Raw genomic sequence first — 14,260 nt, forward strand, 5'->3', positions numbered from 1 at the left:
TAGCAACCAAAAGGGATGGGGATAGAAGTGAACAGGAACAGAGTTTTTGTATCTTATTAAACTGTTATAAGTTCAAATTAGAGTGTTAAAACTTTAGGATGTTCAATGCAATCCCCATGGTAGCCACAAAGAAAATAGTTACAGAATATAAACAAAAGGAAAAGAGAAAGGAATTTAAACATTTTACAACAATAAAAAAAGTCAACTAAACACAAGAGAAAACAGTAATGCAGGAAACAAGAGACAAAGCTATTGGGCATATAGAAAACAAATAGCAAAATGACTGAAGTAAATCCCTCCTTATTGGTAATTACTTTACATGTAAATGGATTAAATTCTCCAATCAAAAGACAGACTGGCAGAATGGATAAAAACACTTGACTCAACTAAGATGCTGTCTACCAAAAACTCACTTTCGATCCAAAGACACAAGCAGATTGAAAGTGAAAAGAAGAAAAAGATATTCCACACAAACAGTAGCCAAAGGGAAGTAAAAATAGCTCTCCTAATATCAGACAAAATAGACTTGAAAGCAAAAACGTTTACAGATTACTAGGGGTATTAGCAGGAGGTAAGGATGTAAGAAAAAGCAAGTCAGTGACTACAGAGGATAGGTACTCTTAAATGACAGGGTAGGTATTCCTTCCACAGTGTGTAGTCACCAAGGCTATCCAGCAGGGAGGACTGCTAACCCCAGATCTGATGACAAGAACTGAAATGGGAAGAGTAAGGAGGAAGTGGACTTGGTTGTGGAGGTGTTTCAGTTTACACTCAGAGAACAAGAAATATTTTCCCATAAAGGACTTGACTTGAAATATCCCTTCTAGAGCTTGCCTCTGAAGATACATCTTGAAGAGTTAGACATGATTTTTGAAAGTATAAAATGAAAGGCTAAAGTTTGCCTAAGCTCCAGCACCCATTGCCCAAAGAATGAAAGGACAACGTTATAGATTTTTGACCCAGTTGTTTTTGAGCTAAGTGGTTTTTAAGAAAGCCAGCACAAGGTGGCTATATAGTAATATAATAATTATTATTATAGTAACCATTTAGTGAGCACTTGATGTGAGCCTGGTACCATAAGCCTCCAATACTCATAATGACCCTGTAGTGATATATGTTATTATCTTCTTTTCATAAATTAAAAAAACACAGTCTAAGGGAGGTCACAGAATCATATGTAGCATTACTTAAAGTTCTGTGCTTCCTGTGTCAAAGTCAGTCACGTTCTCAGCCACCACACTTCACATACATAAGCAGTTGCACTAGGCAGAGAGCATAGCACTGCCCATCCCCACCCCCCAGGATGATGGGCTGACAAGAAAGGAACTGCTTGACTTTTTTAGGTCTCAATTTGTTCAGCAATAAATGGAAATAAAAACTGCCTCTTTATTGAGCAGAGTGATGGGAGATAAGGCCAGTTTTTCCTCTTGATTGGATTTCAGAGGAGGCAGCTCAACCATGATGGAAATGGGAGGCTGGTTAAGAGAGTGTAGATCTGTTGGCAGCCCAGGTGCAGCTGCCTCATCTAGACAATCGGCATAATCATAATAGTATCTACCTGCTGGGGTGTTTCTAAAGATCTGATATATTAATAGACGTCATAGATTTAGAACAGTGTTTTGACAGGGGCGCCTGGGTGGCTCCGATGGTTATGCATCTGCCTTTGACTCAGGTCATGGTCTCTTGGTCCTGGGATGGAGTCCTGCACTGGGTTCCCTGCTCACTGGAGAGCCTGCTTCTCCATCTCCCTCTGCCGTTCCCCCATGCTAGTGCACTCTCTCAAATAAATAAATAAGATCTTAAAAAAAAAAAAAAAAAAGACCAGTGCTTGACAAATAGTACTCATTATCTAAACACCAGCTGCTATTGGTATTAAAGATAGAAACTAGGCTACCAGGGATCACTGTGGCCATACACATATGTAACCTCCAAGCAGAGAAAGGAGAGAAGCCCATACTCACCTTGGCTTCCTCTCAGTTGGAATTTAGTTGGGAGGATTAGCTAGCTATAATCTAGGCAAACAGAAAGGAGAACTCAAAGATATGATATGGATGAAGAAAGAAAGTGTTGGGAAATGATAATAGTTCCTATTTTTTATCATTCCTCTGATCAAACTCTGCATGAAGAGTATATCACTTGGTCTTATCTAATCCTTGCAGATCTCTGGAGTAAGTATATATTTTTTAAACATCTTTATATATTTATTTGTCTGAGAGAGAGAGAGAGCAATCGAGCAAGCATAAGCAGGGGAGCAGCAGAGGGAGAAGAAGAAGCAGACTCCCCACTGAGCAAGGAACCCAATGCAGGACTTGATCCCAGATCTCTGGGACCATGACCTCAGCCAAAGGCAGGCACTTAACTGACTGATCCACCCAGACATCCCTGGGGTAAGTATTCTTACCTGTGTCCCTTGTCTTAGCTTCTACTCTCACGTCTGTAAAAAGACAATAAAAACTGATGGGGGTTTGTGTCTAGGCAATATGGCCCCCAAGCCTGTACTTCTATCCCTTATCCTCATGGCTCCTTAAGGATCTGCCACTGAGAACCAGATGTCAAGGTCAAATGTTAACAAGGCGGGGACAGGGGGACTGAGACACACTGTAAACTACATCACAATCTGCATAAAGTTGTGTGGAAATAAATTATTAGCCTCGAATACTTTCATATACCTTGTTTAAAATTAGATTTTAAACCTTAGGCCCAAGTATCAGTGATACTTCATGAGAAACTTTGAGTGCAGTCTGTCACCACGAGCGCTTTTGAAATACAAAACACTAAAAAATCTTCTATCCTCTGCTTAGAAAGAAAGGAAAGTGGTGAGAGAATATTTACCTGCCAGTGTTTACAAAGTTTGGGTTAAATCTATCCTTATCCTTCATACTTCTTTCTGTCATAGAGAACAACTGAATTCTGAAGACCCCTTATGAGGAAAGGCAGTGAAATTCTTTTAATAGAGGTTCATTTCATAACTACCTTTCATGGGTTGTTGTAACCTCACAACTGTATTTTTATACAGAAAACTATATATGTTGAAATGAGGAAAGCTGTGTTGGTCCCCTCAAAGTTGTAAAATACGCCACAGGAGGTTGGATCTGCTCACCAACCCGTGAAAACTAACCTGCTGACCGTAACTGTGGATTACAATTGACACAAAATATCAGAACAGGGAAGTCTCATCTTACATTTAGAAACAAAAGTTCTGGGGTGCCTGGGTGGCTCAGTGGGTTAAGCCTCTGCCTTCAGCTCAGGTCATGATCTCAGGGTCCTGGGATCAAGTCCCACGTTGGGCTCTCTGCTCAGCGGGGAGCCCGCTTTCCCCCACCCCTCTCTGCCTGCCTCTCTGCCTACTTGTGATCTGTGTCTATCAAATAAATAAATAAAAACCTTTTTTTAAAAAAAAAGTTCTCATGTGATCTAAAGGCTCAACACAATCTAGCTCTCTGTCACCTCTTTGATCACGTCTACTTGTCACCCTAGTCCAGTGGCCTTGACCTCCTTGCTGGAGGCCAAACATGGTCTGCCCCTGCACCTCAGAAATTGCTGTACCTTGACTTAGAAGGTTTTTCCCCCAGGCATGTATATGATTTGCTCCCTCCCTCCCTCATCTGTGTTTAAATATCACTCCTTTGGGAGACCTGCAAATTATCTCATCTAAAACTTACCTATCTATACCTGCTCTCACAATCCATCATCCTCTCTTTAGACTGCCTTTTCCCCCCATAACACAAATCACCATCTGATACCTTATTATGCATTTGTTGATGGCTTATTGGGTCCTCCCCTCAGAATCATTATTACCTATCATTAATAACTCCCAGCCCTGGAATAATGCCAGACTCCCAGTAATTCATCAGTAAATGAATGAAGCAAAACAAAAGATCTGAGTTCCAAGACAGGAAACAGCTTGCACTGGCAATCTATCAACAGGCGGTTTAGGAGATGTCCAATGTCGGAGCCAGAGATAACCTTGAGAATGGAAGAAATCCCCAGGAAACCACAGAAATCTCGACAGTGAGCACTAGACTTTCCCAATAGGGTAGAAGGGGGAATGTGGACTAACTCCAGCTGATGCTGGCTTTACACATATGTTATCTTCTTTCATCTTAATATCACCACAGATGAGGAAATTGAAGATCAGAAAGGCGATTTCTTCAAAGTTATTCTGCTAAATAGCACGTTCTTTCCAAGATGCCTCATTGCTTAGGAGAAAGCTTGGCAAAGAGTGTGTGCCCAGTTAAGTAACAGTTGAAGGAATGAATGGACATGTTGTAGAGAAAGTGACAGTTAATTTACTCTACGTGAGATCAAATGGCCTTTCAGAGAGAGCAAAGGCAGACCAGGAAAAAAGCAGTTTGAACAAAAAGTTTTGGGTTAGTTAGGTGAGGAGCTGTTCAGGAAACACTGAACACATCACTGTCACTGGATCCTTGAGTGCTGAAGAAGCATAGTGGAAGTCAAGGTTTCCAAAATCTTGCCTGCTAGGTTAAGGAATCTGGGCTTTATCATGAGATAGTGGGGAGTATTAAGCCATAGAATAATGTGGTCATGCACTGCTTTAGGAAGGTCATTCTGGGATGCCAGGGATAGGGTCACCAAGTAGATTTGTTGTAATAGTCCTAGTGAAGGGTTATCTCTAGGGCTCTGAACCCCCTGAGAGGTTGAGGTTATCACCTGCCCAAAGAGTTCACACAACAGCCACTAGTTGGCAGCAATGTCCCAACGAGCAGCTTTCCCAGGGTTGTGATGGGATGTATCACCTGGTGGAAAACAAAACTTAGGTGGCAGGGTGATCTGAGTGGAGGGAACCCAAAGGCCCATAGGAGAAGGAGTATGTGGAGGTCAGAAGTATGTGGAGATCACTGCCTAGAGGATGGTTAGGTGAGGTGGGGGCAGTGGTGAACAATGAGGCTGCATCTGAGCTCTAGGCACTGATCCTGAATGGCCTTGAATTTCTGGATCAAGGAAGCTGGGCATTATCCCAAGGGAAATGGGGACCCAGGGAAAGTATTAAGTAGGAGAGAGACATGACCAGATGTGCATTTTAGAAATATTTGCCGTGGGGCGGGGGGCGCCTGGGTGGCTCAGTCAGTAGAGCATGAAACTCTTGATCTTAGGGTTGTGAATTAAAGCCGCACATTGGGTATAGAGATTACTTAAAAATAAAATCTTAAAAAAAAAAAAAAAAGATTTGCAGTGTGGGGAATAAGAGGAGACAAAAAGCAGAGAGAACAGTGAGATGAGATGAGATGAGATGAGATGCTGCAGTGATCCTGGGAGAAAGACGATGAGTAGCCAACAGCAGGGCCAGCAACTGCAATGGACAGGGTGGGTCAGATCTGTAGGTGATTTAGGAAATAAACATCCTAGGATGAGAAAGGGGGCTTTCAAAGTGTTGTTTTCACAGAAGAGAATTAATATTCTTTCCCTATTATTAAATACACACTCTTAATTGTTGGATTTTCTGCCTAAAACTGCACTGGAACAACTCAGATTGTAGAATGTCACTGAGTCTAAATTCTAGTTCATTTGCTCAACAGCCCTGAGCTGAGTCTGCGGTGGCATTCCTGGGGACAAAGGAGTGACTTAGCAGGGGCCTCCCCAGTCTGGTGGAAGGACAGCCACCTCCTGTGTCGGCAATGGAGGAAAGAGAGCACGCCGCGGGGCCCAGCGCGGTAACCCGATGCAGGTTTTCAGGGAGAGGAGGCTTTTGAGCCGAGGGTATCAGATGGAGGATCTCACAAGCTGTCAGCGAACTGAGCTAAGTCCTGGAAAAGAAGGCGGCCGAGTGCAGCCTCGTTACCTATTTACCCCCTTCCGTCGGAGACCGCACATGTCACCTTGTGCGCGCTAGGAATCCCAGCGGGGCTACACTCGCCAGGGGCCGGCACTCCAGCCGCGCACACACACCTTCCCGCACGCAGACCTTGGAGGGGGTCCCGCACCCGGGCCGGGGCAGCCAGGCTGTGATTGGTGGCGGCCTGGGGCCCCGCCCCTCGCCAGCCAACAGTGCGGCCGATTGGTGGAGACGGCGCGGAGCCCCGCCCTTCCTGCGAGGCGACGAAAGGAGCGACTTCCGAGCGAGACCTGGAGTACTGGGGCTGGGGTCCGGGGTGGGTGGCGGATACCCCGGCGGTGCTGGACTGCGCGGCCGGGAGAACAGGCGTCGAGGGGACGGAAGACATGCCTCCCGGGGCATTGTGGGCCACGGCTGGGGCGGGTCTGGGCTCCCGGCGCCTGCGCGCACCGCGCACTGTGGGAAATGGCCGGCGCGTAGGGGCGATTCCCGTGCCGGGAGGGGACAGGCAAGTGGGTTCTCGGGCATTTTCACACCCGGGTCTGGAGCCCTGGGGCGGGGCGGGTTTGGGATGCTGTCGGTTCTGTCCCGCTTCAGGGCCTCGGACTGGTGGCGCCACCGACTTGTCATCTTTCGTGCGCTCCTCCCTCCCCAACCATCCCCTGATGGTTTCCTTGCACCCAGCGGGAACAGCCTCCAGGGGTGTCGCCCTGAGCTTTTAAAAGCCCAGAGCTCATCCCTGCATCCTGGGCCCCTCTCTTTGCACTGCTCCTCCAGGCTCTCCCTAGAAGCTTATAAAGATAACTGCTTTCAACGGAACGTCTTTGGAGGCTCAAAAAGCTTCCTCCGTCAAACACAACACCTGGCCCCAACCCTTCAGGCTTTAATCCTTCAGGCTCCGGCAAGGCTAACCCTTTTCTGAACCAGAGTCATTTGTTACTTGGGGATGGATAATGCCTCAGATTCTTGTACCTAATGATGGCCACAGGCATTTACATTTACTAAGTACCTGTTTTCCCCTCCTTATTCCGTCCTACAACCATTCTCCGCGCCGAGGGAATTACAGTTCTGCGTGCGGTTACGAAGACTTCTACAGGCAAATTCCACCCCCAACCCGCTCGTCCAATGTTCTCAGTTGAAGCTCTAGGGACTAATTTCCTTGGTGCTTTGTTTCACAACTCTTCTCCACGTGCCCGCTGTGTGCCAAGCCCACTTTTAATGCCAAACACCCTGATGAACGAAATTGACTTCCACGAAATTGATACTAAACGGAGAAATCAGGAGTTGTAGGTAAGAGGAGGAAGAGTATATAGGAAAGGAGTATATAGGAAAGAGTATATAGGAAAAGTATATAGGAAAGTTCTTGAAATTCCTGGGTAGGAATGGGGGGTCAGAAGTCTTGAGAGGCCACAGTAGCATCTAAGCTGATCAGAGGGGGCATTTCCAAATGAAATGAAGGCAGCCTGACAGTGCTCACTGGGCCCATTGGTGGTGGTGTAGGACGTGGACGACTCAGGTATGGGTAAAGAGTTGTGTAGTGTAATTGTTAGGAGTTCTAGAAGGATTTGCTGTGAGGTTTCAGGCCTTTTTGGGCCTATCAAATGCAGATATAGTACCTACCTCACATTCAAGATAATACCTATCAAGTTTAGCACATCATTTTCTGAAAACCAGCTATCATGTGAAGGAAAAGAGGAATGCCTCGAATGCCAGCTTATTTAGATTTTCTCTGGGTAATAAGGGGTCTCCCAACCAAGTACTAATCAGGCCCAACCCTGCTTGGCTTCTGGAGATCAGTGAGGTCAGCTGCATTCACGGAGGAATGGCCCTAGACAGACAAAGCAGGAGAAGGGTGTTGATCAGAAGTGCTTGGATGGGACTGGATCTTGAGTCAGAAGTCCAAAAGGTCATGGTCGCTACGGCAGTTGCTTCTCTCCCATTCCATCCAAATCTCCCTACCCTTAACGCACAAGCATTTCAAAACCATGTTTCTAAAAACCAGCCATTTATATCTGTTTAGGTAAGTTACAGAAGGAGTAAGGTGGTGTATTTACAAATTGGTTTGTCCAGATATACTATAACTTAGTGTCTGTATTTAATATTGACAACCAAAAAATATATATAAATATCTTCCATCTATACACAGCAGGGCAGGAGTGTCTGTGGTCTTCTTGCGCAGTGGGTTCTCAGCCTCCCAGGGCCCTCCTCTCGTGATGATCGTCTGGCCCTCAGTGCAAAGGAGACTAGAAGCTGGTAGCCCAGTTGGCCCTTCCCCTCTCCTCCCTGCACCCCAGTGCTCCCAACTGGTCTCAGGCAAGGCAAAATTACTTTAAGTGGTTGGGTAGGAAGGGCGAACCCTAATGGAGCCTGACACTTAGGGCAGGGAGATCCAGGCCTCAGAAGACAGTGGCCACAGCTACCTCTTGGGATAGAAGCTTCATAGTTCATAGTTCGATTAGTGTGTCCTTGGTCATAGGTCCAGCCCTACAGATTAGCGTGGTGAGGAAGGCAAGTGTCTAGGCAGGGCTTGGTCCCCACCTTCAGGTACTGAGCCATTCAGGGTGAAGTCTGGGGTGTAGATAGAGGAGACTCTGGCTGATAAAAAAATAATAAAATCAGTAATAAAAAAATTATAAAACTTGTTGCTTGTCTGAATAGATCTGAGCAACAGTCTTGTTTTTGTTAAAATCCTGGAGCCATTAACGTCCTGAATACTCTTCTGGACATCATTGTTGGCTGAAGGAAGGAGCCCCAGGCCCAGCTCTGCTGAAATCTGTCAGTTTGGAAATCTTATCCAGCTGCCTGTGCTCCGAGAGATCCTTGGAGCTGCTGGGAGCAGGCCAGGCTGGTGGTGTGGGGCGCCTCACACTTGGGAATCAGCTCCCAGGGGGTGGAAGAGCTCCTCGGGTGTCTTGTCATTTTGGCTGGCTCCCCCCTGCCGGAAACCGGAAGCAATCTCGTCAAAGGTCCGGCCTTTCGTCTCAGGCACTTTGAAGTAGGTGAAGATGAAGAAGAGAACCAGTAGCACGGTGAAGATGATGAAGACATACGGCCCACACAGTTGCTGAAAGACACACAGATACACTCGCTTGGAGCATTGACCCTTCCCCCTGGCTGTAGGGTCTTGACCTGTATGACTTGGGGCCTTTGATCTGAAAAAAGGGAACAACTACGCACAACCCAAGGAGTGCTGGGATGATTAAATGACACTGCCTGCACCTGGCACATAACGGGCTCCAGGGGGCAGGGACCCCCCCCCAGCAGAGCAGAATGGAGACAATTCAAAGCTAAGAAAGAACCCTGGAATGGAGGTCAGTGTTTTTAGCTGTGTGATCTGGGCTTCGGAGCCTCGATTTCCTCCTCAGCAGGCTTCTGATGGAAGAACTGGGAGAGCACTTGGCACAGCAGTGCGAGGGGCCTGCAAGCTGGAGAGGAACGATGGGCGTGGAGGCGGGCGGCTCTCACCTCGACATACTGAAAGCACATGCCCACAATGAAATTCGAGGTCCAGTTGGAGAAGCCAGCAACAGCAATGGCAGCTGGGCGGGGACCCTGGCTGAAGAGTTCAGCCACAATGAACCATGGGATGGGGCCAGGGCCCACTTCGAAGAAGGCCACAAAGCCGAAGATGGCCACGATGCTGAGATAGGACATCCAGGGCAGCTGTTCCTGTTGAGGATGAGAGAGGGGTGGAAAAATGGATTAGGCGGTGATGGGACGCTCCAAGAAAACACACTGCTGACGTAGCCCAGGGTAGGGCTAAGAGCTCTGGCCTGGGAGGCAGGCGGCTTGGGGCTGATCCTGGATTGGATACATTAGGCTTGGGGCTGATCCTGGATTGGCTACATGACGTAGACTCTCCACTGGGTCTCACTTTCCTCATTTGAACAAAATGACCTAAGTCCTGTAGGGCGGGTGTGCAGTGGAGTGTACCCTTCGGGACAAGGGTGCACATGGGAGGGGCTAAGAAGAGGTTCCTGTGGTCCCCTAGCTCTGGATGCAGAGCAGTCTGCTGGAAGCTGAATGATGGGGAAGAACATTCCTGGGGTAAATGTTAAGGACTGTAAGGTGCCCAGCTCAGGACCAGCAGAATGGGTCCCAAACAGGTGGCCAGATATCATCATTGTCCTCCAGGAGGCCACCGTGGAAAAGCCACAGGCTTTGGTTCTGATCCCAGATCTGTTACGAATCCCCTGCAGCGTGCCAGACCTCTCAGCCATCACCAGACTCTCCAGACTTTGGTTAAGCTGTCAAATGAGCAAACCGCTGCTTCCTTGCCCCGGAGGTGGACAAATGAGGGTTTATGCAGCGAAGGTGGCTTGCACACGGTCACCGTTGTAACCAGCAGACCTGAGATGAGCTCCTAGCTTTGTCCTTTATCTGCTACCTTCCTCGCCTCACTGGACTACGTTTACCGCACCTGGGAACTAGGAATACTAACTGCACCCCACGGGGTGGTGGCTGAGAACGAGAGAAAGCACGCTTCCATGTGTTGGTGGTTGCGGGGGCTCCTATTTCCTGGGGCTCTTCTACAGATGAACTAAGGCCATGGATGCAGACTTTGAAAGGCTCAGTACTGGCAGAGCAATTCCTGGGGAGAGGATGCTTAGGTTATAGGGCCAGAGGTGCTGTGGCAAGAATGCACCAAACCCAGAAAAGCCAGGGCACGACCAGTCCTAAGTGGGTGGAAGGAGACAGCCTAGGGGGCCAGGAGGTCAGACCTGAGCCCGAGTGGGGTTGGGAAGAAAGGGGCAGAACTAGGGAGAGGGCAGCTCCCACCGGGGCTCTGGATGCCCCTGGCCAGGCTGTGGCTGTCATCCTCCTTCTGGGACCCGAAGCTCCTGGTGCTATCCCCCAACTCGTGCCACCCCACTCCCATAGCGTGGTCACTCACCAGCAACGCCAGCGCGATGGTCATGAGCACGGCACAGCCTGCCATGCCGGCCAGGCCGATGAGGTGCAGGGTCCGGCGGCCAGCGCGCTCCACCACAAACAGCTGTGGGCAGACATGGGGTCAGCGCCACCCGCTCCTGCTGCCTCTCTGACCCCCAACCCCATCCAGAGGCTCGTCGCCAATGCTGGGAAAGCCACGCGGCACTGCAGACACCAGGGAACACTGCACCGCCTCCCCGCTGGGGCTCAGCTTGGGGACTACACAGGATTTGAGGGGCAGAGCGCCGGATCCGGACGGCAGGCTAGGGTGACGGCTGGCCCCAGAGGGCGCAGAGCATTCTGGCTGGGACTGTGGGCAGCCAGTGCACTTCTTAGCATCCGTGTCATGGGCTGTTAGACTGGAGTAATGAACCGGACAGGCTTGGGAGGATGCGCCAACACGTACTTGCGAGAACCTAACGCGCTCGGCTCACAGTAAATGCTGCTGTTCGGCAGCAAGGCCCTGAGGCCACCTTGAGCCAGACCCCGACAGCTGAGTGGGGGCGGGCCCTAACCCTGACTCACCGACACGACAGTGAAGGCCGTGTTGACGATGCCGGAGCCGATGGTGGCGTACACAGGCTGCTGCACCCCCGCCTTCTCGAAGATGCTCGTGGAGTAATAGAACACCTAGGGGACGGACAAGTGGTTGGGGTTTGGCCAAGTGCCACAGCCATTCTCCTGCTGCTGTCCCTGCGGGTACAGGACCCAAGGCAAGGAAAGGATGAAGGGGACCCGGCACCAGGGCCCTGAGGGGTTTTGGCTCTGCAGGAAAGCCGTTCCTGCGGCAGGGGTGTTTGTTTTCAGTGGGGGATCTGGTCCCAGCACACACTTGACCGCAGGGTTTGGCTGCGGCCCACGGGCAAGGGCGGCTGAGGGGGCACTCACAGCATTGATGCCCGACAGCTGCTGGGACAGCTGCAGCACCACAGCGATGAGGATGGGCTGGCGGTAGGCGGGCGAGCGGAACAGCTCCAGGATGGTGACCTTCTTCTCCCGCATCATCTGCCGACTCTCCTCCTTCATCTCCTGCAGGTCTCGGGTCACATCAGCCGTCCCGCGCAGCTTCTTCAGCACTGCGGGGGGAGGGACCGGAGGGAAGGTGGGGGTGCCTCAGAGCAGGAAGGCGGCCAGGGCCGGGGGCTGGGGAGGAGGGCAGTGCCCTGCCCGTACCACTTTTGGCCCGGTTCTCCTCGTTGCGGTTGATGAGCAGGAAGCGGGGGCTCTCGGGGCAGAAGGGAAGCAGGACGCACTGCACCAGGGCCGGGATGAAGATGACGCTCAGCAGCAGGGGCCACAGGTCCTCGTTGCCCATGATGGAGTCCAGGCCGAACACCTGGAGGAGGCCGGGATGGAGGAAGCGGCCCCGGGCACCCCCGCCCTAGCCACCCCTGCTCCCAGGCCCGCTCCAGCCCGTGGCCTCCGCCCACTTTGTAGAGGGGCTGCCAGTCAGGCGAGGCGAGGCGAGGCTCTTCCGAACCTCAGTTCCCTCAGTCGTCACACAGGGAAAAGCAGGACCTACCTCACAGCACAAGTGGGAGGACACATGTGGCAAGGGTGAGTCACAGGGCATGGGGGCTTTGGGGATGGGGATGGGGAAGGGAAAGCCTTCTGGAGAGAAGGTGGTGTCCATGTAAAGGCATCAAGGCCTGGAGGCATGGGAGAGCCCGGCATGTGGAGATACAGGGGCAGGACAGGACACAAGGCTGAGGAGGCTGGGACGAGAAGGGCCAAGTCATCTGGACTTGGCTCTCATGCCTGGGAGGCCGTGGGGAAGTCATGAGTGGCGGAGTGTTCGCTGGGATCTGGGCCTACTAGGATGTGTGCCAAGAGGCCATCCTTCACTGCAGGGCTGCAGAAGGCTGGGTGAGAATTATCATCGGGGAGATATCTGGACAGAAACACGAGAGCCATGGAAGCTGTGGGGCACGCGGGGAGGGGACAGTGTGAGCAGACAGACCCCGCCCCGGCCTACCTGGGCAATGAGGATGCCGACGACGATGCCCAGCTGGTGCAGGGTGCCCAGGGCCCCGCGGAGGGCCGTAGGGGACACCTCCCCCACGTACATGGGCACGAAGCCTGTGGTCAGGCCACAGTACACACCAATGATGAAGCGGCCCAGGATGAGCATCTCAAAGGACTTGCCCAGTTTCGAGAAGCCCATGAGCACAGAGGACACGAAGGCCAGCAGGTTCATCATCAGCATGGAGTTCCGCCTGGGGGTGGGGTCACCAGTCAGGTGCGTGCCTGCATCTCCCCAGAGTCCCAGGGGCTAGGTCACAGACAACACCCTGAACAGGCAGGGAAGTCTCCCGTCCCCCATCTGGGACCCCCTAGCCACAGCCAGAACCCCTTCTGCTCACCGGCCAAAGCGGTTAACAAAAAGGCCCACAGAGAAGGAGCCAATCATGCCTCCTACAGAGAAAATGGCCACAGAGAGGGACCACAGGGTGGTGAGCGTGGCTGACGAGATGCGCTCCCCATAGCGGTGGATCCATGTCTGGTTGTAGAACTCCTCGATCACCTGCGGGAGGAGAAGCAGCCTGCTGGGGAGGGGAGGCAGCTGCCCTTCTTCCCCTTGCGTGGTCCCCTCCATGGGGGCCACTGACCACAGTGTGCCAGAGAGGGCCCAGCACCTGGCTGGGCCCCAAGCTCACTGCATGTCCTTAAGCCAAGTCCCTCCCTTTGGTGGGCTTCGGTTTCCCCAGGTGAGAAAGAAGGGGCTGGGCTCCATCTCCAAGAGGGGAGCCAGCTTTTTTTTTTTTTTTTTTTTTTAAAGATTTTATCTATTTATTCGACAGAGAGAGATCACAAGCAGGCAGAGAGAGAGGAGAGGAAGCAGGCTCCCCGCCGAGAAGCGAGCCCGATGCGGGGCTCGATCCCAGGACCCTGAGATCATGACCTGAGCCGAAGGCAGCGGCTCAACCCACTGAGCCAGCCAGGCGCCCCATGGGGAGCCAGCTTTTATGCTTCCCCCAGATGCAGTTTCCAGTACCCTTGGGGGTCACAAGGTTAACAGAACTTGCTAGCGGGAGGGGGATACAGCAAATGACCCACAGTGAAGTTCAGGCACAGGGTAGGGAGAGGTGCAGGGAGAAAGCGTCTCCTCCGACTTGCCCCCCCTCTTCTCTTCATGGCACCCAAGGCTCTCCTGGCCTCTGCGCCTTCTCCCCAACCCCATGGCTGGGGAGGAAATACAGCTGGACAGATGGCTCCTGGTTCCAGATGCTCTAGGATAAAGGAAGGGCAGCTCACTGACTCACTCACTGACTTTACCCTCAGCACCGGCATGCAAGATGTGCTCCTGAACCTCACACAACTGCCTTCTGACCCCTTGGCCCAGCTATTTGTGGGAGTTCCACCCCGAAGGATGACCCATGACCTCTTCCCCTGAGCCAGGTGCCAAGCTGGGATGTATGGGGAAGGCTAAGGACAAGGAAGCAGTTCCAGGAACTGGAAACACCTGCCCTAGAGGCCTGCCCCCCCACAGCCCTGCCCCCACCCAAAGGAGGGCCTGGCCTGATCCACCGGTTC

General features: G+C 51.4%; 1 protein-coding gene across 2 annotated transcripts in view; it reads right to left on the bottom strand.

Annotated features, from left to right (window-relative positions):
- Nucleotides 1-7,782: 7,782 nt before the first annotated feature.
- The window catches only part of LOC111143335 (solute carrier family 2 member 1), a 28,336-nt gene continuing 21,858 nt past the window's right edge, over nucleotides 7,783-14,260 (bottom strand). For both annotated transcript variants that reach the window (XM_022497011.1, XM_022497010.1), the window contains 8 exons: nucleotides 13,090-13,250; nucleotides 12,702-12,942; nucleotides 11,900-12,062; nucleotides 11,615-11,802; nucleotides 11,252-11,356; nucleotides 10,689-10,790; nucleotides 9,260-9,463; nucleotides 7,783-8,858 (listed from right to left, as the gene is read on the bottom strand). In XM_022497011.1, coding sequence (XP_022352719.1) covers nucleotides 8,658-8,858; nucleotides 9,260-9,463; nucleotides 10,689-10,790; nucleotides 11,252-11,356; nucleotides 11,615-11,802; nucleotides 11,900-12,062; nucleotides 12,702-12,942; nucleotides 13,090-13,250 — 1,365 coding nt within the window. In that variant the 3' untranslated portion in view covers nucleotides 7,783-8,657. The remainder of the gene's footprint in view (nucleotides 8,859-9,259; nucleotides 9,464-10,688; nucleotides 10,791-11,251; nucleotides 11,357-11,614; nucleotides 11,803-11,899; nucleotides 12,063-12,701; nucleotides 12,943-13,089; nucleotides 13,251-14,260) is intronic.

This window comes from Enhydra lutris, unplaced genomic scaffold, assembly GCF_002288905.1.
Source record: "Enhydra lutris kenyoni isolate GAN:26980312 unplaced genomic scaffold, ASM228890v2 scaffoldscaffold9, whole genome shotgun sequence".
Lineage (NCBI taxonomy): Eukaryota > Metazoa > Chordata > Mammalia > Carnivora > Mustelidae > Enhydra > Enhydra lutris.